This window comes from Mesoplodon mirus (genome assembly GCF_964341445.2).
Source record: "Mesoplodon mirus genome assembly, chromosome: 13".
Classification (NCBI taxonomy): Eukaryota; Metazoa; Chordata; class Mammalia; order Artiodactyla; family Ziphiidae; genus Mesoplodon; species Mesoplodon mirus.
In genome coordinates this window covers 19,557,286-19,583,710 of record NC_138989.1, presented here as the reverse complement: position 1 = coordinate 19,583,710, position 26,425 = coordinate 19,557,286, and the positions used below count along the sequence as shown (strand labels likewise).

Genomic DNA, 26,425 nt, shown 5'->3' with positions numbered 1-26,425 from the left:
TTCCAATTACACCTAAAACAAGGACAGGGCAGAGTACAGAGAGGCAATGAGGAAATATTGGGTACATTCAATAGAATGTGAGAGGTTAAAAAAAAAAAAGGCCTCCCTAGGATTCAAGTCAAATTATAAACATATACTAGCATAGTGCAGGCTCCAAGGCAAGACAGCATGGGATCAAATCCCAGCTCCTCTGCCAACCAGCTGTGTGATCTTCTGCAAGTGACATAACCTCTCTGAGCCTCGGTTTCATCATCTGTAAAATGGGGATGATATTAGCGTTTCTCTCCCAGGACTGTTGTAAGGGATAAAACGAAGTAATATGAAGTGCCTTGCCTAGTGCCTGGCCGCTATAGGCTGAATTGTGTTTCCCCAAAATTTATATGTTGAAGCCCTAATCCCAGTACCTCAGAACGAGACTGGGCTTGGAAATGAGGCCTTTAAAGAGATAATTAAGTAAAAATGAGACTGGTGTCCTTATAGGGAGGAAATTTGGACACTTAGACACCTGGGGTGCACAGAGGCAAGGTCATGTGAGGACAAACCAGGAGGCAGCCCTCTGCAGCCAAGAAGAGAGGCCTCAGGAGAAACCAAACCTGCTGACACCTTGATCTTGGGCAGCTAGCCTCCAGAACTGTGGGAAAATAAATTTCTGTTGTTTAAGCCACCCAGACTGTGGTATTTTGATAGGGTAGCCCTAGCAAATACATACACTGACACAAAGGAAGAGGTACATGAAGATCTCCTATTACTATATTATCGTATTTATATTGTAACTGTGAGATAATATGATGTTAACATGAATGTGCTTATATTTTATTAATACAAGTAGGCTTAATGCAAAATATTAATATGACATTAAACAGAATACATCTGCAAACAGCTGTCCCTCCCTACCTCAGAATTTCTACATAAAGCACCGTGTTTTCCTTGATGAGAACCTACTGTATAGCACAGGGAACTCTACTCAGTGCTCTGTGGTGACCTAAATGGGAAGGAAATCCAAAAACGAGGAAATATACATACACATACAGATGATTCACTTTGCTGTACAGCAGAAACTAACACAACGTTGTAAAGCAACTATACTCCACTAAAGATTAATTTAAAAAAACAAACAAACAAACAAAACCCCCCACCAGGTTTTCTTAAAAAGAAAGCACAGGGCTTCCCTGGTGGTGCAGTGGTTGAGAGTCCGCCTGCCAATGCAGGGGACACGGGTTCGTGCCCCGGTCTGGGAGGATCCCACATGCCGCGGAGCGGCTGGGCCCGTGAGCCACGTCCGCTGAGCCTGCGTGTCGGGAGCCTGTGCTCCGCAACGGGAGATACCACAATAGTGAGAGGCCCGCATACCGCAAAAAAAAAAAAAAAAAGAAAGCACAGAGTTTTCTTAATTTGGACCAAATTCCTTGACAGCCTTCTCATCCATGCACTACTCCACCCTTGAGGAAATACTTACATTGTGGTCTTCTGGCTCCAAACAAAGACACCTCAAACCTCCCACAGCTTCCAGAACTTCCAGGCCTCCACACATGCTGGTCCCATCACCTAAATGTCCTGCCCCCGCCCCCCCGCCCCCCCCACCCCGTCCTACTGAGGCTTTAAGAGCCAGCTCGGGGCCCAGCCCAGAAAAGGCACTCAATACACGCGCACAGCACAGCAAGCCAACTTTGAGACGATCCGATGACTGCATGCCACAGGTGAAGACACTGGGCCGGGAAAGGGGCAGTGACCAGCACAAGCCAGGTCTCACGGCCAGGACCACAGCCCAGCAGCCCAGCGTCCTGGCTCCCCATTCAGTGACGCTGTCCCGCTAGCCCAGGCTGCCTCCCCCCTCACCCGTTCTGCCTCGAGGATGGAAGCCATGTGTTCATTCAGTTTGAAACTCCCAAATCCACGTGCCTTTTCAGCTCTGGAAACTCCGTTTGCCCACCAGGGACAAGAGTGGGTGGCAGAGCGGGCACCGGCCGGCATCAAGCTTTTCATCCCTCCGTTGCTGAGGGACTGAGGCCAGATTTGATGCCAAAAAAATAGACGCAGATTCTCTGCAAGGACCAACGTCCTGGGATTTAGCAAAACTTGGCAAAATCTGCTCCATTGTTTACACTCCATACTATACCCCACCCTCTTCATATTGGATTTTCCAGCTGAAATAACTGGAGGTCAGGGGCTGGCCTTGGCCTGGCTTATCCCACCGAGACTGATCTTGGTGGCAACGCCGTTTCTGTGACTCCCTAGCCTTCACTGGCCTTAGGACTCAGGCGGCAGGAGACCTGAGGGGCAGAGAGAGGCCATGGGCTCCAGCGGGGAAAAACCCTGCCCTAGAAACCCAGTTCTGAGGCCTCCCCTCTGTGCGACTTTGGACAAGTTAGGTTTCCTTGGTGTCCCCATCTGTAAAATGGAGATAATCAGAGCGCCTGCCTCTCTGGAGAGGGTTACACACGCTCAGGTGTGGAAATGGGGTAGCCCTGCACTTGCTTTAAAAAGGCAGCCGCTCAAGTGATTTGTTAGGACAGGAGTGCCCTCTAGCGTCTCCATCTGGAAATCATTCTTCCAGTGAGCCCCCCAGCCCACTTCTTGTATCAAGTCAGTTTGGATAACTCCCTTGGGAAGGAATGTAAAAAGATAACGGCCCTCATTTATTTAGTACCTATTATGTGCCAGGTGCTCCCCTCACTGGTCTCCATAATGAGATGCTGACATAATCCCCATTTGAGAAAGGGGGATTACTCATCCCCAGGTGAGAAAACTGAGGCTCAGAGACAGGAAGCCACCTGCTCAAGGTCACACTGCAGGGAAGCCTGGATTCGAACCCAGGTCTGTCTGACCCCAAGGCTCTATTCTTTACTGGATCCCTAGAATTGGGAGACTGCGCACAGTCAAAAACCTTAAGGAGAATCCGGCCCAATACTTCATTATACCAACAGAGAAACTGGGGTCCAGAGAGGGCAGGCAATTGCCTCAGGGTCACACAACAATTACACCCCAGACTCCTGGCTCCCGGAAGTGTTTTGCCCACATTCCCACCCCTCCAGAGCTTCTACCTTGCATTTATCATTCCTTTTGCAGTCATAGGACTGGCATGTCCCTTCTAATGGCTCTAATCCCTGGAATGTCTGAAACCCAGCAACGGCTCCTTTGGGACAGCAAGGGCTGCCAGCCTGAGAGACCTCCGTCTGAGAGTAGGGAACGCTGTTCACTTCAGCCCATCAGCGTGAAACATCTCAGGGGCTAAGAATCTCCCGGCATGGGCTTGGCATTTTCATTCTCCTTGGAGGTCCTTTCAAATTTCCACCAAAGCATCTCAACATCCTTCAGACACGGGCAGGTCAGGAATTACCTTCCGTTATACAGACAGGGAGAGAGAGGCTGGGGAAAGGATGGGGAATGTCTAACAGACATTTCAAACTCTACAAGTCAAAGCCAAATCCTGATCTGCCCCCAGGACCCTCTCCCTCTGCAGTTTTCCTAACGGATGCCAGCGGCAGCTCCATCCTTCCCTTCGCCAGCCCCCAAATCCTCAGTGTCTGTGTGACTCTCTCACCCACACCCAATCCATCAGCGAATCCCGTGGCTTGGCCTTCAGAGCAGATCCAGAATCTGTCCACTTCTCATCACCTCCCTGGTCTGAGGCACCGTCATCTCCCACCTGGACAACTGCAGAGACTCCTCGCTGGTCTCCCTGATTCTGCCTTTGTCTGTTCAAAACCCAAGTCAGACTGTGTCCCTCCCACTCCAAGCGAACACCCTTCACTGCTCCGTCCCCTTCAGAGCACAAGGCAAAGTTTTCCGAGTGGCTACCGGGCCCTGCATGACCTTGACAACTCCCATCCCCTCGCTCACTCTCTGCTGCAGCCACACTGGCCTCCTCCTGTTTCCACAGAACCGCCTGTGCACACATGGACCTCAGGGCCTTTGCACTGGCTGCTGCCTCTTCCCGCAACCTCCCTGGGCCTACTCCCTCCCCTCTTCCAAAGTCTCGGTTCCAGTGTCACCTTCTCGGGGCATGCCCACCCACCCAAGCCCTCCTGAGCTTCTCACCTGCTTACTTCCTTCTTTTTCCGGCCGCCCGGACGCCTGACATACTATACAGTGTTCCTGTGTAACACGCTCATTGTTTACTGCCTGAGCCCCCCACTGGAACGTTAGTCCCCGAGGCAGGGATCTTTGACCTTCTGGCTCACGGATTATCTCAGACACTGAGAGCGGGCCCTGCCACAGGCGTTTAATTGAATTGAATTGAGGACCCATTAGCTGTCTACACTGGCATCGGCTGCTAACACTTATCCAGGACCGACTGTGCCCTGGGCTTGTTGGCATTGCCTCACTGAGTCCTCAAGACCTCCCACGAGGGAGATGTTATTATCATTCCCACTCTACAGACAACAAAACTGACTTTCTGAGAGGTCAGATTTGCCTGAAGCTCTCCACTCCATTAGCAAGCTGCTTGGTGGGGACTGGAAGCCAGGAGGCTGTGACACCAAGACCCCAGTTCTCTGCCCTGCAACTGGGTTTACAAGGCACCCGGGCCTCGAGTCTCATGACACAAGCTGCCTGTGGCCCAAGCCTCAGCCCTGGCTCCAACAGCACAAAAATAGCCAGTTCTCCTATTTCAGCCACAGACATTGCAAAGCCAAACCAGACCCTTAGCACAGAGTGAGACCGCCAAGATCTGAGACTCAGAAGCTGGTAGTAAAAATAACAGCAGCAGCTATGGTAATAGTGGACAGGTGTGTGTGGAGTGCCAGGCGCCCCGATAAAGCCCACAGCCATCCAGTCCTCACCACGCCTTCCACACGCTGTGTCTACTGAGCACCTACTATGTGCTGGGCACCGTGCCCGGGGCTGGGTGAAGATGAGCATCCTTCCTGCCTGAGGGAAGCCGCATGCCATAACCAAGCACATTAGCTTTGGTGCCAGACTTCCCGAGTTCAAACCCCAGCTCTGCCCCTTGCCAGCTGGTCCATATCAGGTGGGCACTCAACCCCCTGGAGCTCCAGGCTTCCCATCTGTAAAATAGTAATACCCGGCTCTCGGGGCTGTTGGGAGGATTAACTGCGATGCCACACGTGCAAGTGTTTGGAGGGTGAGAGAGGAATGCACGTCACTGTCTCATGACTGGTATTATTATTCCTGGAGGTGATGACAGGCTGAGTGAGGGACAAAGCTGAGTAACCAGGCAACAAGGAGGCCCTGGGGAGAGAACGGCCAGTCTAACCACATTTAGACATTTGGACATTTTTCCACCAAAAAAAAAAAAAAAAATCTGGCCATGGAGTCGAAGGCAGGGAGATGAAGCTCAGCAACCACCATGGAAAACAAAGTGGTTTCCCTCTAACTGCACGGAGACGGAGCCATCGGACCACAGACCCTGGGAAGGAGGCGTCTGAAAGGGGCAGGAAAGGGACCCGCCACCAACAGCACAGGGGTCCGCCCTTGGGCTTGGTCTCCGCGTCACATAGCCTCTTCCTGAAGAAGCTGTCAGAAGTGACACTCTGGCAACCCTCTTGGCTGTGGGTGACATGGAGTCAAGGAAGGTGGCCAGCCAGGAGTCAGCGCTCAGGCTCTCTGGGCTGGCTGGACAGGCAGCCTCTGGGGAGCCAGGGAAAGTCTGGGGGGTGTCTCCCATTCTATCAGAACCCTCCCGCCACCCCCAAACAAGAACATCTAGATGGTGAGTGCCTCCTCTGAGTCCAGCCCTGTGCCAGGGATACTAATGCCCCTTGTCTTAGCTAATCCTCAGCACAATCCACGTACAGATGGGGAAACTGAGGCTCAGCGAGGCAATGTGACTTGCTGTTGGTGGAGCTGGGATTCTAAGCCAGGGCTCTCCCCTCCAGAGCCCAGCTTGGCCCAGTGCAACATCTTTCTATAATCCTCCACTTTTCAAAAGTTGATACAGGTCGAAGGATTTCCTGTAGGCTGGCAAGTCACCTCAACCCGTGGGCCTCAGTTTCGCCATCTGAGAAACAGAAGATCAGACTCAATGAAGTAGCTAAAATGTCATAAAGGGAGACCCGCACTCAGATACAGGCTCTGACACCTCCTAGCTGGGGAGGCCTTCAGTGAGCAGCTTAACCTCTGTGAGCCTCAGGTTCCCTAACTGCAAAATGGGGATAATAATGAGACCCACACATAAGGTTCTGGTTTCTCGTGAGGATGAAAGGCACGGGCCCTGGACGCTGGGAGCGCTCAGTTGGAACGGTGGTGGTGACGGTGGCCATTGTTGTTCTTATTGTTGCAACTGACAACCATAAGCAACCAACTTGCTGCTAGTGCCCCAGCAAGGCCACCAGCCTTGGGACCGGCCGGCTGGGTTATCTCGGCAACAAAGGAGATTAAGTAACTCAAAACAGCCATGGCAGGGGTAGCCACCAGCTACAGTTACTAATGATTTAAAGCAGAAACTTAATCTCCCTCCCCCACTTCCCAGCTGATGCTGGGCAGTGACTGGGCTTGATGGTGGGGGCAGTGCCCCTCCCGCCCCGAACAGAACTGCAGCTATGTGGGGGACGCGGGCCACCAACAGGAGACCACCGACACCCCACCGACAAAAGACCAACTCTGCAGAAACCTGCTGCAGCCCACGCTTGGCCCCAATTCTAAGCTGACTTAGGAAAGAACCTGAAAAGTGAATAGAGATTTAAGGCTGAGAATGACGATCCCTAAGTTGTGCGTGTAGTGAGTGCCTGGGAGTAACCCGGGTGTCCAACCGTGGGAGAACGGCTGATAAATCAAGGCTGACGACAAGTGCAGGTAGTTAGTGGTCACTAAGCAACACGTTTACAGAGGGCTTCCAGATGTGGACAGATGTTCCCCTTATCAGTGGGCACATAAAGTGAGACGTGCATATTCTACACTTGTTCGTTCGCTGCGATGGGTGAAATTTAGAGGCAAAATACGACGTGGGCCCCGTGTTGGATCCTGGAACCGAGAAAGGACATGGGTGGATAATCTGGTGAAATCCGAATCAAGCAGGCTTTCTCAGCCTTGGTGCGACTGCTGTTGGGAACGGGTCACTGTTGGTGGTGGTTGTTTGGGGGGTGGGAGACTGCCCTGTGCATTGTACCATCTTTAGTAGCATCCCTGACCTCCACCCGCAAGATGCCACCAGCACCCCCTCGCCCCAGCTGCGACAAACAATGTCACCAGACATTGCCAAGTGTCCCCTGAAGGTCGTCCCTGGATGAGAACCACTGGAATAAAGCCTATTTAGTTAATAGTACTGCACGAATGGTAATTTCTTACGTTGGACAATACACTATGGTTGTTACAGTAAGATGCTAGGTGAAGGGTATACAGGGACTCCCCCAACCATCTCTGCCACTTTTCTGTAAATCTAAAAGTATTCCAAAATTTTGAAACATTATGAAGAGGTGACATGGAGCAGAAAACTGAGAGTAGTTAGTGGCCCAGGAGGATGGAGTGATGGGTGAATGTATATTCTGTGCTACGTGAGTCTACAGCAGGGATGGGGAGGGCTACCCCCCGCCCATCAGGACCCTTACAATAATTGATGCTTAGCTGATCACTCTCCATCTGACGTGGCTTCCTGGGAAAGAGGAAGAGCTCACATGGTTGGTTTCCCTGGCAACCAGCCCCCACCCTTACTTAGGTGCAGGCCAAAAGTCATCTCATTAACATAAACTCATGTGTGAATATCTAGACACCTTTACCACTTTTATCGCTTTAGAAACACCAAGGGTTTTAGGAGCCCTGTGCCAGAGACAGGAACAAAGACCAAATATGTATTTCTTACTATAAATCACAATATCACAGCCTCCCTAACACTGAAGCCCAGAGCCTGTGTGTCCAGCACATCAAGGTCATGAGGCCCCAGTGGGCAGCAGGATCCCCAAATACAAATGATTATGGGCTGCTTATTTTCTTTCTCATGCTCTTCAATATCTTCCAAGTTTTCTACCATGCCCATAAATTATTTTTGTAATTAAAAAAAATAAATCAGTTAATTTCCCTTACGTTTACAGTACGACAATAATCAAAAGTCAGTGATCAAAGGAGAAGGACTCGGCGGGGGTGGGGGGTGTCTCCTGTTTTTCAACTGCTGCAGGGGACTTGGGCTGGGGTGGGGAGCGGCTGAAGGACAATGTTTCCTAAAGTTGTATTTTTAGGAGCTCCGGAAAATTCCCCGGGTGACTCGGCATTTGAAGTATTTGCAAACATTCAGCAGGGGGAAAAATAATATTTCCCAAGTCTTACTTTCTTGGGCATTCTCAGCTGGGTGGCAAATGTTCTGGAAAACTCTGAGACCCACCTGTGACGATTCCCCGCTAAGCCCCTCTGTTCACGGAGCCCTGATGAATGTCACATAACCCACCATCATCTACTGCCCACCCCTTAGTTTCACAGATGAGGAAACAGAGGCCCAGAGAGGGGAAGCAACTTGTCTGCGGACACACAGCAGATCAATCTCAGAGTCAAAACAAGATTTGAAAAGCACTTTATACCCCACAAAGCACTTCCACGTGGGTTCCCTGTTTTTGGCATTTTGCCAAAAAAAAGTTTGGAGGTTTTTTTTTTTTTTTTTTCCTCTGTTATATAGATGAGAGGCTGCAATGGGAGGGTTCCAACTTTCTACTTTTGCTTAGTAAGTTCACGGAAAAAAAAACAAAATCTACTCTTTCCAACTCATAAAAGATGAGACATTTTTACATGCACACAAAAGCAAGTGGGATGTAATTTCAGAATAAAGGACAGGCCTGTAAATCAGAGAAATGTCCATTTCTGGAAAGATCACTAACGCTCCCCTTGTTTTTCCTGTTTTTCCCAGGACGGGATGGGTGGCCGCCGTGCCCACTGATCCACCCTGGGCAGGACCCCGTCCTCTTCTATGAGTCCCCTCTGCCTCCCAAATCAAACCCCATTCCTTTCCCAACACCTCCTCCTCCTCGAAACCACCACCATTTCTTAAAGAAAACAGAGACACTGCTGACCAGACAGAGCCAGGAAGCAAAGCTGGCAGGAGTCGGGAGGAGAAGAAAAAGGAGATACAGGTCCGGACGGCCGCACTCACCCACAGGTACCGCAAGAGCTTCAGCAAGCTGGGGCAGTAATAATACTCCATTTCTGGCGCCTGGGGCTTATGCAGCCTGCATTGTGCACGCTTCCAGTCTCCCTCTGGAGGGGGCGGCTCTTCCCGCTCGGCTTGTCACACCAGGAGTCAAGTTCAAGGTGGCATGAATCATTCAGGGGCCGGCTGGTGGCCAGGGGGCTGGCAGGATGGCCCTGCCAAGGGTGCGGGGAAGCTGCGGCTCAGGTCCCGGGGCCCCGCCTGGAGCATCTCCAGTGGCTCTTCCAGGGGGGCGGGCCCAGGGGTGGCCCCTCCCTAATCTAGCTGAGTGGTCTGGACCCTGCACCCTCCTGGGGGTGCTCTGAGCCTGGGGGTTTTCCGCTGAGTGGTGGGAAGAGCAAAGATGAAGCCCCAGAACTGGGTGTGTGCGTGTGTGTGAGTGTGTCATGTGAGTACAAGTTCCTCCCCAAAACCACACACTGAGGGGGAGCCCTCCCCACCCCAAATCCTTCCATATAAAGGAAACAAATCAACTCAGGATTCCCATCGGCTCACACAGCCCCTCCCAGCTCAGTCAAGTTCCTTCTGACTCAGTTAAGCTTCTGAGCAGCCCTGGAAGGAGGCCCTGGTTGTCCCCATTTTATAGAGGGGGAAAAGGGAGGCCCAGAGAGGGATAGGGACTTGGTCGAGGTCACACAGAGAGGTGGAAACTGAGCCAAGGCTGGAACCCAGGCCTCCCAACCAGTCCTGGGTTCTGTCCACTCCTGAGGGCGGGAGGCCCAGGGTGCGAGCCGGGGATGCTGAGGAAGGGAGAGACCGGCTCCCAGAGTCACCATCTGCCAGCTGGGGGTGGGGGGAGGGTGGTGGGAACAGGGGGAGCATCCTTTTCAGAAATTAAAAATGCTAATTATAGCACACCTAAGGCCGACCCAAGGTGACCTTTCTTGGGAACTTCCTTCAAAAGAGTGTGATCTTGGCAAGTCACCCCACCTTTCTGAGCCTCAGTTACCTCTTCTGTAAAATGGGATGGAGTATCCCTGCGTTTCAGGGTTTTCTGCATCGGATGAGGCAGAATAATACCAGAGCATCTCGTTTAGTCCTCGCGGTGCTTCCCTGGGGGACACATTTTCATCTCCACGGGCCATATGAGGAAGCTGGAGCTCGAGAGTAAAGGCAGCTGCCGAGGTGAGCGGCGGGGCAGCCGCAGAGCCCCAGCTCCACACCACCTCCGTCAGGTCAGCCCACGCCTGAACCAGAACCGGACTGGCGCACGGCGAGCGCCCCGCACGAGAGCCCAGGGGGGGCTGGCACAGAGGCACCCCCGGCCCCAGGGACCACGTGCACTGTACACATCAGGCCCACAACCCCACCGGGGGCAGAGTGGCTGACAGGAAGCCCCCGAGGGCACCAGCGGGGAGCTGAGCTCAGCAGCGAGGAAACCACAGCGTGAACTTCAGAGCTCTTCAGAAGCAGGCCCATGGCCCCTCCGACTAGGCGCCCCGCATCTGGCAGGCGAGGGGTCCCCGCCGCTCACTGCCCAACGGACAGCCAGTTGGGGGCTGGCCCCAGCTGATGGTGTAGGTGGAGGTACAGCGTGGCCCCTGCCTTCTGACTGCCTGGCTGACGGTCCAGTTGGAAAGTGGGGTCCTGCTCGCTGAGGGGCTAACAGAACAGCGGGAGGTGGCCCTAGCTGAGTCTGCCTGTCCTAGGGAACAACCGTCCACCCCCAGGAACGCGGAGGCTGCTGACGGCCAGCTGCTCAGCCTCCCATAGGCCTGACGGGGATGGACCAAGAGAGAAATGGGCTAGAAGGGGCAGAGAGGATGACAGAGATCGGGGGAAGGGGCTTGGTCACTGGGGGGAATGGAGACACACACACACAGGCGGGAAAAGAGATGAACCCGAAGAAAGTCAGAGACCTCGAGGAGACAAAGAGAGCAGGGCAGTGGGGTGTGAGCAGGGAAGGGGGTGGGGTGGAGGCAGAAAGACAGGAGACAGGGCAGGGGTGCGAAGGATAAAAAGAAAAGTGAACAAGTCAGACCTGGCAAGTCCCAGGTGGAGACAGAGCTGAGCCCCGACGAGGCGGGTGGGGGTGGGCAGGCACCAGTGATGGAGGACCGCCCCCCCCCCGCTCAGAGTCCCGCTTTCTCGGCCTGGAGGTGGCCACAGTCACCAGGTCACACTCCCAGGAGTAGGGGGACCCCTGCTGCACCTCCACTCCAGGCCCAAAGCGACCCCTACCTAGTCAGGGCTATCGCCTTCTGGTCAGCTGGGCTGGTCCCACCCTGCCCTGTAGGACCCTTCTCACCTGGCCAGGGGAACCACCTGCATGCACAATGGTGACCAAGGCACCCCACACACACCCTGGATGCCTCCCCTGGCTCCCCATCCCTCCCACCCCAGACCCCTGTTCACCTTTTACCATTTGACCCCACACCTGCCCCACCCTAATCGGCTGTGCCAGGCGACCACAGGGCCTTTGCTCATGCTATTCCTCAGTCAGAAAAAGTCTTCCTCCCTGTAGCGGATGGGATGGTGGCCCCCCACAAAAGGTATGTCTGCCCAGAACCTGTAAATGTGACTTTATCTGGAAAAAGGTCTTTGCAGATGTAATTATTAATAAATTAAAGATCTTGAGATGAGGTTATTCTGGATCACCCTGGATGGCCCTAAATCCAGCAAGTGTCCAGAAGAGAAGATGCAGCCTCCGGGGAGGATGCCGCATGAGGACGGAGGCAGAGACTGGAGGGGTGTGGCCACAAGCTAAAGAACGCCTCGGGGCCCCCAAAGCGGGAAGAGGCAAGGAAGGATCCTCCCCTAGAATCCCTGGAGGGATCGTGGCCCTGCCGACACCTTAGCTTCAGGCTCTGGCCTCCAGAACGGAGAGAGAATAAGTATCTACTGTTTCTGAGCCACAAGGGTGATTCATTACGGCAGCCCCGGAAAACAAACACACTCCCCTTCCTCTCCACCTAGTTCGCTCCTATTCATGCCGGGGTCTCTGGATTAAGAGCTAACCATCCAGCAGCCTCCAGCAGTTGCCCAGGCTCAGGGTGGCCCCCAGACACAGGGCCCCACAACACATCTTCTGGAGGAACATTCTGCATCCCGGTGATTCCTCCTTCCGTCCCTACTCGAAGGTCAGTTCCCCAGGGGCGCCCACCCTGGTCAGCCTGGCTCCCCACGTCCCAGGACGACACCCGGCCACAGTAGGTCCTCGGGCGATCCTTATTAATGTCCTTCATTCATTCCAGAAAAGACTGAATGTACAAGCAACCATGCCGACCTACTGAGAGGGCTCAGCCTTGAGCAGAAATCTCTCGCCTATAAAAATGATGGGAGGCTGTTAAAAATCAACATCTGCGTTCACGAAGGAAAACAGGGATGAAAACTGGTAGCCCCCAGGAGTGACTCTGTTTGTGTCAGGTTTTTGGGGGGGCGGGGGGCAGGGGGAGGTAGGCACACTATTTTGTTTTATTTGAATGAGTTGCTAACACTTAAGCATCAGAAGAACGGTGAGTAGCAATGCAGATTTCCGCAGTCCCTAGAAAAGAAGGCTGGCCAGCCCCAAGGGTCTGCATTCCTGCATGAGGACATGGGCCACTGGCCCTGCCACATTCCCTGCACCCCACAGCCTTGGCTGGGCTTTCAGTGACCTTAGCCGTACAGCCTCCACGTACCATCACAGTGACACCCATTCCTCAGCCTCCCAGCCTCTGCTCAGGCAGGGCCCTCCGCCGGGAATGCCCCTTCTATTTGTGGAAATGCAACCATCGCTGAGGGCCAGTGCAAGCAGCACGTCCGCAGGAAGCCCTCTGAGCGAGCAAGCCCGAGTCACGGGGCCTCCTCTTCGAGTATGTGAAGGTGCTTCTCGTGATGAGAGCCTGTCCTCCCCTGTGAGCTCCCCACAGGCAAGGAGGTCCCAGGGACTGGCACGCAGCCCGGCACTCAGATGCTCTGTAAGCGCTTCCTGAAAGGCAGAGGGTTCCCAATTCTCCTGCTGACAAGGAGTTCACTGCTAGACCTGGGAATCCATGACACACAGAAGGCAGACCTACTGTGTGCATGGCGGCTCCTCAGCCACCAAAAGGGACCCACAGAAGCCATACACATGCCCCCATCTTCCAGGAGTTGACAATCCCCTAAAGGGTCAGGGCACAGACAGAGCAGAAGACTGTCCAGAGGGGAAACTGAGACCCAGGGAGGGGATGGCTAGTCTCACAGAGGCAGCCGGGGTGCAGGGAAAGGGTGTGGATGCTGGAGGCAGACTGCCTGGGTTCGAATCCTCCTCCCAGCACTAGACAGCTTTGTGATATCGGGCTGGTTGTTTAACCTCTCTGTGCCCCAGCTCTATGTAAAATAGGGATGACGACAGTGCCTGTCCCACCGGGTCGCTGGGAGGAGGAAATGAAGAAATATGTGTAATAAACTGCTCAGAGCATGGAGCTCTCAGTCAGGGCTCAAATCACCTTGGCCATGACCGACTAGTGGTGTATCAAGTTCAGCCGCCCTGGATGGCAGGGCAACAAGGAGGGGTCCAAGCTGGGGTCAGCCCTGCAGGATGGGGGGTTATCTACCCCAAACAAGGCACTCTGAGCCCATCCCACCAGGGCACGGCCAACCCACAGGGCGTTATCAACTGCAGGACGTTGGAAATCACTTAAGACACACCCTTGAAAAAAAAACCAAAGCAGAACATTTTTCATCCGCTTTCGCCCAGCCTGACCCCTGGGTTCTCTCCACCGTGAGGAGGGGCAGACAGGGAAGGGAGGGACAGGGAAGACAGCGGCACTGAAAGGGAGCCAGGCCAACACAAAGGGCGGAGGCGCTCTGGCTGCACCAAAACCACCGTGCGCGGGGAGAGAAACCGGGGGGGAAGACCTCATGGTGGGAAATGTCCAGAGAAGGCGAAATGGTGGACACAGAAGTAGGTCGGTGGCTGCCAGGGCCTAACGGGTACGGGGTTTCTTAATGGGGTGACGAGAAGGTTCTGGAGTTAGGCTGTGGTGATGGTTGTGCGACTTTGTAAATTTACTGAGAATGATTACATTGTACGGTTAAAAAACGAGTGAATTTTATAGGATGTAGATTCTACCTCAACAGGCTTTTGGAGAAGGAGGAGAAGAGAGAAGAAAGAGGAGGCAGCTCGCGAAGGACCGAGGGAGGTGGGCGGCGGCGGCAGGAAGAGCCCCAGGCGGGCGTGCGTGGGCCGCGTGCACCTAGACCCCAGCCGAGAGCTCTCCCTGCGAACTCAGTGAGCCCTGCTTGAGTCCCTACAATGATGCTACTATGCCGGGGCGCGAAGCCGCCGGGAGCAGGGATTTGCACTCACACGGGCCTGGGTTTGAATCCTAGCTCTGATGCTGCCAAATGGTGTCGTCCTGGACAACCTGCTTCTCCTTTCTGGGCCTCGGCTCCTTCTGATGTCAAACGAGGTCGGTGAGAAGATAACAACGACCACAAGGGCGACAATAATAATTCCTTCCCTTGCAGGGCAGCTGGGGGATGGGGTGAGGTGGGGTCAGGAGAGTGCCTAGCAGATTTCAAGTGCTCGCTCACTGAAAGCCTTGGGGATGAAGCGTGAGGCGGTGGGGACATCGAGTGAGAATGACGGAGGCCAGGTTCTTGCCCTCTGGGAGCTCAGGGTCTACAGGAGGGAAGCACTTGGAAATAAATTATGGCACTGGAGGCTGAAGGGCCTGGAGTGCACAGGAAAGGGTGCAACCCAGGAGGGCTTCTTAGAGGAAGTGGCACGGAGCCGAGGCTTGAGATACGACTGAACGTTCCTCTTCTCAGGAGACCCTGTCTTCAAGTAGAAGATTTAGCATCTCTGGAAATACATCTTCTTAGGTCAGAAGTGCCATTTCTATATTCATGGAGCTCTCATTATGGGCTACCCACCCCCTGGACACATACACCCCCCAACACACACACCTCTTTTAGAAATAAAACTTTGGGGAAACTTTTTTTCCCCAAAAAATAATTTATTCAAAAGAGAAACAATAGCAGTGAAAACAAACTGGGGTGGCCAGGGCTGTGAGGGCTGCAGATGAATGTCCCAACTTCAGCCCAGCAGCCCTGACTGGCTTGCAAAATCGAAACTGACAAGAGACCTGATGGGGACCCAAGCTGAGTGACACATGCTCCAAAATCAGTGACAAGCATTAAAATAAAAATCTAAATGGCCGTGGAAGACTTGGCTTTGTCGGGTTTAGAATGAAGGCCCTAGTGCAAAAGGGGTTAAAAACTAATAAAGCAAAATGTTGAAAGCATTTAGATCGCCCCCATCCTGCCCTCTGGTGGTCACTTGTGAACACTGCATCAGGAAGCTGGTGCTTTCCTTTAATCTGGGAGGAGGATGGGTGGGGGAGAGAACACAAACTGTAGCCAGACCCCCACGGAGGACACTCAGGGCATTTCTGATGCCCCTTGAAGGTGGAGGCTTCCAAGAGTCTGACATCCCTGGACCCAGCCTGACGGTGGCACCTGCCCACTTTCCCAAGCCTCTGTTTCCCCGTGAACTGTGGCAAAGATTCAGCGAGATCATATGCGAATCGAGACTGCCAATACCGCCCGTGTTAACTGAAGGTGGCTGGGTGTGGTTAAAAATTTTTTTTTCTCCAATGTATAAAAACAGTGAGATTTCACAATGAGATCAAATCCCCGTCATCAGTTTTGCTTGGAACATCGGGTGGTCCAGCCACTCTGGGCAGGACCACCCTGGGAGGGCCCCCACCCTCTACCATGTTTGTCATTAAATTCCCATCCCTGTCTGGCCTGGCTTCTGAGGGTAGCCCCTGATACAGGATCTCGAGGGACACGGCCCACAAATCTGGATTCAGAAGCTCCGAATGCATCTATCTGAGGCCGGCACTTGGGGATCACCAGGTCAGGGGGTTTCTGAGGTGGAAGGAATGGGGTCCTCAGAGCGCTGTCCCACCCCCCCGACTAAATTCTCTGCGTTGCTCCAAGCCCTCCTCTCTGCTCAGTGACAAGGTCACCCTGCGAGCACAGGGGTGCCCTCCCAGGAGTGTGGCGAGGACAACAAATCTCTGTTGTACAGGCAGAAGAGGTCAAGCCCCCCGGCCACTGCTCAGGCTCAGCCCTCTGCCTGGGTTGCCCTTCCTGTCCCTCTCTACCTGGCTGACGTCTACACACCACCGAGACCCAGTTTCACTGTACCTCGAGCCCTTCTGGCTTCCCCACAACCAAGTCAAGGGTGGCCGAGCATTGTTTCTCTCAGCGGGCCAGTTAGCTGTGCACGTGCCTATCTGTCCTCTCTGCTCGGCCGCTGACTCACCCTCTGGTTCACTTGCTCACTCATTCATTCAACACGGCGCTGAAGAAAGGAGCCAAGAGCCCGGAAATCCTGCAATTCTTGTTTGCAGTAGGGAGACAGGAGGTCAGAAACCAAATAAATAGTAAGTGCGGACAGAGGTTAGAATAGTGAAGAAATGAAACCGGTACAAGGGGACTGTAAAAATGAGGGGAGTGGCAAAAAGTGGAAACACACCAAATGTCCATCAATCGACACACAGCCAATCAAAGTGTGGTATGTTGACATGACAGAGTACTATCTAGCCGTAAAAAGGAACGGAGTATCCATCCATGGCCCGGATGGACCTAGAAAACATTATGCTGAGTAAAATTAAGACTGACCCAAAAGGACAGATATTGTGTGATTCCATTTATACAAGGTACCTAGAACAGGCAATTCTTACAGACAGAAAACAGGAAAGGGTTTGCCTAGGGCTGGGGACCGACTGGGGGTGGCAGCTAATGGGTACGGCTTTCTTTTTGGGTGAGGAACACATTCTAGAGGTGACTGTGGTGATGGCTGCACATATTAAAAACCACTGAATTCTACCCTTCAAATGAGTGAATTGCATGTCATGTGAATTACATCTTGATAAAGCTGTTATATTTTGAAAAGTGAGCCAAGTTCAAGAAAAACGTTAACTATGTATTAGTCCAGGTGGTTCATGAAAATGAAAAATGTTCAGAGTGATACATGAGAATGACTAGGGTTTGGGAAACATCAAACTCATGTGTTAGATCCTCCAAGCACAAGCTCCGTGTGGGTTCAAATCCCAGCTCTGTCACCTCTTGGCTTCATGATGTGGGCAAGTGACCTCACCTCTCTGGGCCCCAGCTTTGCCAGCTGGAAAATGGGAACAAGAATAGTTCCCACCTCATAGGGTCACCGTGAGAATGAACCGAACACGGTGCCTGGCACATCCTAGGAGGTCGATAAACTGTATCAAGGAGGGGCCCAGGGATTGACTGCTAAGGGGTGCTTGGTTTCTTTGGGGGGTAATGAAAATCTTCTAAAGTGGATTGCTTCATGGATGCACAAGTTTGTGAGTATACCAGAAGTGGAGGAAACCCTCGCACTGCATGCCTACTATGTGCCGGGCACCGTGCTGCGTGTTCCCTGCCTCTCAGAGCCTCCACTCTGATGGGGGAGGAAGACACGGGGTGACGGGGGGACACTGCATGTGACACAGGTGTCTGGGGTCCTTCTGGAGACGTGGCATCAGGGAAGGCCCCGCTGAGCGGTGACACTGAGCTGAGAGATGCCCTGAGAGGAGGGAAGTCAGGAGGGAATCTGGACGACAGCAAACAGCCTGTGCTTAGGCCCTGGGTGGAAACATGCCCGCGTGTGAAGGGGACATTCTGGAGGCCAGTGTGGCTTGAGTGGGGTGAGCGGAGATTGAGTGCTGGGAGCAGAGGTCATGTGGGTGGCCAGGGGCCAAACCGCACACAGTCCTTTAGGCCGTCTGTGCCCACGAACTGGAGCCCGAGTACGATGGGATTTTACCCTCCAGGAACCGACGTGAACCTGGCTTCTGTCCAGCGTGCGGTAGGTGCTCAGCAAACGTTTCTGGAATGAACTCCGAACTCTGCCTGGGCCCTGGACCACTAAGTCCAGCCTGGCAATTTACCAGTGTCTTTCTCATCCACTCATGACAGCCTGTGAGGGGCACGGAGTGGGCTTCACCCCATTTCACAGATGAGGGAAATAAAGCTCAGTGAGGTGTCCGAAGCCAGAGAGTGGCAGCTGAACAAGGTTAGATGAGAATCCGTGTCAAGTGGGGCTTATTCAGGGTTCCCGCAGGCGTGTGTGTGTGTGTGTGTGTGTACATATACACAAGAGCACTTGTGTGCACCCTGGAAGCAGAAATGGTGTGGCCCCAGCAACCCTACCAGGGTGCTGTATCTCAATCGCCTGTACAGGTGAAGCAAGTAATTGTGACTGTTAGCAGCTGAAAGTGTATGTTCGTTAATGATTTACTTTCTTACAAAAAAAAAAAAAGAAATGAGAGTCAAGATTATTCTAGTATCAGCATCGTTTTCACGCAAGGGCACGTCAACATACTTTCTCAAGGAGGTGAAACAAAAGGACGAGATCATCCTCTGACCTCTGGGCCTCTGCTTCCTCACCTATGCAATGGCGGCAGTATGCCATGGTACGGAATGGGTTAACACATGGACAAGGTGAACAGGTCCCAGGATATCCTCCCAGCGCCCACAAGCTGCCCGCCCGGCCCCAGTAGGCAGGCTTTGCAAGCGGAGCAGGTGTTCAGGTCATCACTGGCCTTTGGCCTCTGCGGGTGGCAGGCACCTGGCTGGGGGTCCTCCACGGCCTCAGTGCCCGGGAACCCACAGAACCCCGGGAGTTCCAGTGGCACAACTCAAACAGAATTCAGCCCAGCAGGACTCCCCTGTCCCCGCAAAACACCTTCACCCCTCCCCGGCCGCAAGGGTCCACAGGCCAAGAATCAATCCAGGTGTTGCGATTCCTTTGCTGTGTGCCCTTAGGCCAGTCACCTCCCCTCTCTGAGCCTCAAGTTCAGCATCTCTAAAATGGGCATCTTCCTAGCATCTCAGGATACAGTGGGGTCACTCAGGGGAAAAATGCCAGGATATGGCACTCAACAAAGTGTGAGGGCCCAGGCCTCAGGTTCCTCATCTACAACATGGGGACAACCTCTTGGGGTTTGAGAGGATTCAATGGGATAGTGGAATAACATTTGTACAGCACTCAGCGCAGGGACTGCCATGTAGAAACTCAATATATGATATACAGTCATGGTAAAAAGAGCAAACACTTAAAAAACACCTACTAGGTGTCAACCACTGTTCACAGTGCCTTCTGACATTAATTCATCTAAACTCAGTTCATTTCTAACAAGTTGGCTCTATTATTATCCCTCTTTTATAGATGGGGAAACAGAGGCACAGAGATATTAACCCACACAAGGTCACATGGCTGAGAAGTAGCAGAGTTAAGATTCAAACCCAGGCTCTCTGGCTTAAGATACATATTACACTTCAACTAAAAAATTATTTTTGGTACGCATATTGTAACACAAATTTTAAAAATTATTTTCTACGCAACAAAAGAAAAAGTAGTAGATAAAGTAGATGTAATCAAAATTGAAAACCTTCATGCATCAAAGAGCACTACTAAGAGAATGAAAAAATAATCCACAGAATGGGAGAAAATATTTGCAGATCATGTATCTAATAAGAGATGAATATCCAGAATATACATATGTGTGTGTGTGTGTGTGTGTGTGTGTGTGTATATATATACACACACATATCAATCCGATTCAAAAATGGGCAAAGATACACAACAAGCCAAGAAGCACAAGAAAAGATATTCAATATCATTAGTCGTTAGGGGAATGCAAATCAAATCCACAAGGAGATACCACTTCACACCCATTAGGATAGATAGTATTTTTAAAAAAAACACAGAAAATAACAAGTGTTGGTGAAGATGTGGAGAAATTAGAACCCTTGTGCATTATTGCTTGTGACAATGTAAACTGGTGAAGCCACTGTGGTGAACGCTCAAGTTAAATGTAGAATTACCATATTTTTTTGAGCAATTCCACTCTCCGGTATAGACTCAAAATAACGGATAGCAGGGACTCAGACAGATACTTGCACACCAATGTTACTAGTAGCGTTATTCACAATAGTCAAAAGGTGGACACAACCCAAGTGTCCATCCACAGAAGAACGGACAAACAAAATGTGTTCTGTACATACGAGGGAATATTTTTCAGCCATAAAAAGGAGTGGCGTGCTGACACGTGCTACACCACAGACAAATAAATAAATAAAACAAGCCAAACACAAAAGGATACACATTGTATGATTCCATTTATATGAAGTACCCAGAAAGGGCAAATTCACAGAGACAGAAAGTAGAGTAGAGGTTACCGGGGGCTGTGGGAGGCGGGGAGGGGGGAGTTAGTGTTTCACGGTGCAGACAGACTTTCTGTTCGAGATGATGAGAAAAGCTCTGCAGATGGATGGTGGTGATGGTTACAAAACACCGAGAATGTATCTAATGACATACATTATTATAGATGTATAGTAAGCTTAAAATGTTTAAAATGGTAAATTTTATGTTATGTGTATTTAACCACAGTAATTTTTTTTTTTTTAATCGTCTTGCCCAAATTGTTCCAACATCCTAACCGGTCTCCGAGCTTCCAGTTTACCCTCTCCAACCCTTCTCTGCAATGGCCGCTAGAGGGCGCTCCAGGCCGCACCTCTGACCTTCTCTAACCCTGGTCCTAACTTCCCTTGGCTCTTCCATGCCTCTGGCCGGCGAACACCACGCCCGTTATTCTAACCCTGAAGGCTCATCCCCACCACTCCCCAGGTAACCCCCTCGAAGCTCCTGGAAATCCCCACATTGTCCTACCCAACACCAGAATATTAGCTCCAGGAGAGCAGGAACCACGTCTTGTTCACTGCTGTACCTGATGGGCCCAAAACAGCACATGACACATAGTAGGTACTCACACATTTCTGTTGAATGAAAGAGTGAGTGACTAAATCAACAAATAACTTGTTTGTACCATCCTGGCTTTACAGTCTAGGAATGTGAGCAATTTGAGGACAAGTTAGCTTGTTTATCTTTGTATCTGTAGAGCTTTGCATGAATTAATAACTGGGTGGAGGATGGGTGGATGGGTAGGTAGATGGCTGGGAGGGTAGATGAGTGAGTGGGTGGAGAGAGAACTGGGTAAATGAATAAATACAAAATCCTCCCAATACAAACTCTCAGGTACAACTGGTCATTTACTTTTTTTTTTTTTTTTTTTTTTTTTTTTTTCGGTACGCAGGCCTCTCACTGCTGTGGCCTCTCGTGTTGTGGAGCGCAGGCTCAGCAGCCATGGCTCACGGGCCCAGCCGCTCCGCGGCATGTGGGATCTTCCCAGACCGGAGCACGAACCCGAGTCCCCTGCATCGGCAGGCGGACTCTCTACCACTGCACCACCAGGGAAGCCCTGGTCATTTGCATTTTAAGACCTAGGAAACAAAAGCTTTCTGGTCTGGCTGATTTTAATCCAGAAAAGGAACTTTAATCAGCTGAGATATAAATTACTCCATTCTTCTCCAGCCCTTTGGACTCAACAGTGAAAGACAAGAAGCAATTAACAAATGAAATTAGCCACCTGTCAGAGGATTCCTGGGCATCCTAAGAGCCCACCTCGCTGTCCAGATCCTCACCACTCAGCTCCACGTCACGCTCCTAGAGCTGGCCCATCATCCGGACTCACCTAAGCAGAAGGAGTCACTCTGGCCACTGGGCCGGCTCCTACCCGGCCTGTTCCTTCCACCTCAGCCTTCCTTCCTTCCCTGAGACCTGCTCCCCAGCAGACTGGGGGCCTTGGAGGGTGGGGGTTGTGTCCTCCAATCCCTGAAGCCCAGTGCCCAGCACACATCTTACATCACAGCACACAGGTGCTGGGTGGATCTTCTCTCTCGTCCTGTATCCTGGTTTGGAGGCCCAAGGCTTCCCTGACAAGGAAGCCAGACTGTACTAAACCACGCTATTTGGGTTTTGTTGTCGTTGTTGTTTTGGCTGCACCACGCGGCTTGCAGGATCCTAGTTCCCCAACCACAGATTGAACCCATGCCCCCTGCAGTGGAAGCGCGGAGTCTCGACCACTGGACCGCCACGGGATTCCCGACAATGCTATCTGAACGACCAATGGCCATTTCCAACGTGGCCTTCCAGCCTTGGCCTTTCCAACTTCCAGCGTGGAACACTGACTTTTCCAGACCCTCTTGCTGCTAGCAGTGGCTGTGTGACCCATTACTGCCCTCTGGGAGGGTGCTCCAGGGAGAGCTGGTGCTTTCTTGCAAACACAGCTGACACGGCCCCTCTGGCTCCCCACTTCTTCCCACCTGAAAGTGGACCGAGTGGCTGGAAAAGTGACAGCCACCTTGGGACCATGAGGCACGAAGCAGGAGGGAAACCCCAAGAGACTCTCAGAGGTGCTGACCTAAGTCAGCCGCTGCCCACCTCCAGATATCTTGCTGCGTGAGGCAAATTAGGCCTTTCAATTAAGCCAGTGAGCCACGTTCCTGGTACAGTTCAGCATGACGTGGACACAGGCCCAACCTCATATGTGGGAACACCAAGCAACACAGTATGGGGAGGAGAATTCACATCTCCGGCAAATAAAAAGCTGTCATATCTTTATGTACAACTTGTTTTTTAAGCACAATCTCTGATGAGTTCTTTCTAGCAGTTCATATATGGTTTTCCATTTTGCTTTTATTTCCTTCTCTTTTGACAGCCCAGTCAACCAACTGAAATTCAAAGAGAACCTCTAACCAGGACCACTGATGTCTCCATTTTGGGGCCACATCAAGAGTTCCCTCTTATCTCAAGTTGATCGCACTCACAAGAATTACTATTCTTATCATTAGAATTCAAAAAAATGTGCCCCCATTCTCCAGTTGTTATAATAAAGTTATCAGGCTCAGAGTGTATATATGTATATGTATAACTGATTCACTATGCTGTACACCGGAAACTAACACAACATTGTAAATCAACTATACTCCAATAAAATTTTTTTTAAAAAAGAGAGAAATCATAAAAAGGAAAAAAATAAAGTTATCAGGTTCAAATGCTTTCAAAGCTTCAGGGATTGCCCTGGCCGATCCTTGTCCAAAGATGACAGCATGATGACAGAGTTGCCAGGAGGGATGCCACTGCTCAAAAGCAAGAACCACTGGTTCATCAGCAGGAGGTGTGGGAAAAGTCTGAACTCAGGATTAAAACACACACTGAGGGGGTACTGTCCAGGAATGACTTCAGGCCATCTCCTGGACCCTGCATGACACTCAGGAACAGAACACAATTTCACACCCCCCAACCCTGGCCCAAGCTGCTCCCTCCACCAGGGGCAAACCACTTCTTCCCAGACCACACCCGTCTGGCAAACGCTTGTTCATCTTTGAAGACATAAACCAATTGTCCCTCCTCTGTGAGACCTCCCCAGATGAAGAGATATACTCCCTAATCTTGGCGGGGGGACTTGGAACCATGAGCAAATTGAATGAGGGAATGCAGGTGAAGCACGCAACAGGGCGCCTGGCACATACAGTAAGGGCTCGGTGAACCGGAGCCATTAGAACCCATGGCAGTTATTTACTTACCTTCTTATCCACCTGTGTCTTATTCATAACATGCAGATAAGTATTTGTCAAAAGAAAGACTGGGGGGCTTCCCTGGTGGCACAGTGGTTGAGAGTCCGCCTGCCGATGCAGGGGACACGGGTTCGTGCCCCGGTCCGGGAAGATCCCACATGCCGCGGAGCTGCTGGGCCCGTGAGCCATGGCCGCTGAGCCTGCGCGTCCGGAGCCTGTGCTCCGCAACGGGAGAGGCCACAACAGTGAGAGGCCCGCGTACCGCAAAAAAAAAAGAAAGACTGAACCCCCGAAATGTTCCATCTCAGCCCAACTGGGCTGGTCACTGACCCCCCGACACGCCTCTCGCTTCACCTCACCTCCACGCCTTTGCATGCGTTGTCCCTACTTCCTGAGTGCCCGCCTTCACCTAACTACGCCCTCCTGGGCCACCTCCAGGCCCGCCTGGACTGTGGACCCGAGGAAACTGAGTGAGAGACTCTCTAGGGCCCCCTCACTCAGGGCCTGGCACAAAGTAGGCCCACGAGGGGGTGAACTCATCACTCGATGAGCCACCAAATGCTGACTGACGGGTCTGGGGATTTGGGAGAACATTCTTGAGGTTACCAGAGGCCCATGTGCCACATCGCAGGGAAGCCCCAGAGCCAGTGAATCTGTGCCTTCACAGTCACGGGAGGGGTCTCTGGGGTGAACCATGACCCAAGGTCGTGGTCCATGACTGAGTCACCGTGTTTTACGATCCCAGCACGAGTGCAAGCCAAAGCCTCACTTTACGAGGAAAAGAGGGTGCGCCCATCCACCACCACCCCTGGGTGGGGGAGGGAGGAGGCTGGGCGCAGGACTAGGACCTGCCACACTACCGGAGGTCCTAAGGATGGCCCTGAAAGGAGCAGGGGAGCAGAGAGAGCAGAGAGCCCCGGCCAGGGACTCAGAACTGCAGTCCCAGCCCAGCCCAGCTGCCGTGGGACCCCGGACAGAACACCTCCCCTCCCCTGCCCTCCGTTTCCTCAACGGCCAAAAAAACTCCTAAGAGAGGGGACGACTTCCCGTTCCATCAACAGCTCTTTGAGAGAATGTAGAGGAAAAAAAACAGCTGACGGCAAACCATAATTAACAACACAGTGGGACTTCCCTGGTGGCGCAGTGGTTAAGAATCCGCCTGCCAATGCGGGGGACATGGGATTGAGCCCTGGTCCGGGAAGATCCCACATGCCGCGGAGCAACTAAGCCCGTGTGCCACAACTACTGACCCTGCGCTCTAGAGCCCGTGAGCCACAACTACTGAGCCCGTGTACCACAACTACTGAAGCCTGCACGCCTAGAGCCCACGCTCCACAGCAAGAGAAGCCACGGCAATGAGAAGCCCGCGCACCGCAATGAGGAGTAGCCCCTGCTCTCCGCAACTAGAGAAAGCCCGTGCGCAGCAACCAAGACCCAATGCAGCCAGAAATAAATAAATAAATAAATAAATAAATTTATTTTTTAAAAACCCCAAACAAAAACACAGTAACATTTATCAGGCAGTTGCCCTCCATCAGTGCTTTATAAGCATCATCTCATTTCAGCCCCATCCTCCTACCACACGATGAGGTAGACTCAGACCTTGGGAGAGGCACTTACTGGCTCTGAGCCTCAGTTTTCCCACCTGTAAAATGGGGATAAAGTAGTATCTACGCCACCCAGTAAGCACTGTGGTGGGCACTGTTATTCCTGCAATCCACCACTTTACAGAGGGAAAAAAGAGAGGCCCCCAGTGCTAAACTCACTCGTTTGCCGTCTCTATGAAGCAGCTGGGTGGAACCGGTCTGACCTCATGCTCAGGGTCTGACCAGCTGGGGTGGGCAGGGCTCTGCAGATCAGCAGGGCATCAGCCCTAGTGGGTCCCAGGCACCCTTCGGAGGGTGGCCAACCCTGTGCTGGACAAATATCACATTCTCAGCCCCGGGGCTTGGTTGGCTGTCTTGTTTCCTTGTGAGCGATGCCCCAAGCACTGCAGGCCCAAGGGGAGAGAGGGGCTGGCAGGGTGGTCCCAGGCCAAAAGCACAGGCCTGAGGCAGAAGGGGTCCAGGGCCAAGGCTGGAGGCGAAACAGGCCCAGTATGCATTCCAGCTCCTCCATTTGCTGTGTGGCCTTGGGCAAGTGGCGTAACCTCTCTGAGACTCAGTTTCCTCCTCTGCAAAATGGGATTCATATCCCCTAACATGAGTGGGGAGTGGGGACTGACAAGGCCTGGAGCACAGACTCAAAAAAGGGAGATGAACCTGAATCTCAATTGGAAGTCAACAGTACAAAGCCATCAATCAAAACAGTGACGGGAGTAACGGCGGATGGCGTTTATCCACTAGTGAGTGAATCCCCAAACATACCACAGAGTATAAAACGCAGGACTGACCACCTCCTACCTCCAGAGGGGTAGGGGCAGCTGGCAGGGCCAAGGGCTCAGGACCCCAGGCCTCACCTGCAGGGTTGCCCTACCTACATCAGGCCCTCTCTCGGGACCTCAGTTTCCCTGTTCGTAATGAGAGAGTTGGACTAGGAAAGAAAAAAGGGAGACGACAGGAGGAGGAGAGTTAGGACGAGGAGGAGGACGGGGCAAGGGAGGTGGAAGAGAAGGAGAGGAAAAGGAAAGCGGGAACAGTGATCCCTGCAGCCAAGGCATTAACTGGGAATTTACTCTCCTGAGGGCTGAGTGACCTCATTTACTGCTCACAAAAATACTCTGGAGGCCACTTAGGACCAGCCTCATTTTACAGAAGCAAAAACTGAGGCTCAGTGGGGTCCATCAGGCCACTTGCCTGAGGTCACAGAGTGCCAGAGCCAGAACTTGAACCTACTTCTTTCAGCCTCCAGAGCCCCAATGCTGAGGTCCCCCCAGACAGGCTTTTGGAGCCATCAGAAAGTGCGAACACCACCACCACCACC

At 52.3% G+C, this 26,425-nt stretch overlaps 1 protein-coding gene across 3 annotated transcripts in view; it reads right to left on the bottom strand.

The window, feature by feature from the left end:
- The window catches only part of KIAA1671, a 187,283-nt gene that overhangs the window by 84,903 nt on the left and 75,955 nt on the right, over positions 1-26,425 (bottom strand). The window contains exon 1 of one of the 3 annotated variants that reach the window (XM_082640083.1): positions 9,032-9,433. The exons of the other annotated variants lie outside the window; for them this stretch is intronic. Coding sequence (XP_082496209.1) covers positions 9,032-9,082 — 51 coding nt within the window. The 5' untranslated portion in view covers positions 9,083-9,433. Of the gene's footprint in view, positions 1-9,031; positions 9,434-26,425 lie in introns of those variants that run through there. 3 annotated transcript variants of the gene reach the window in all.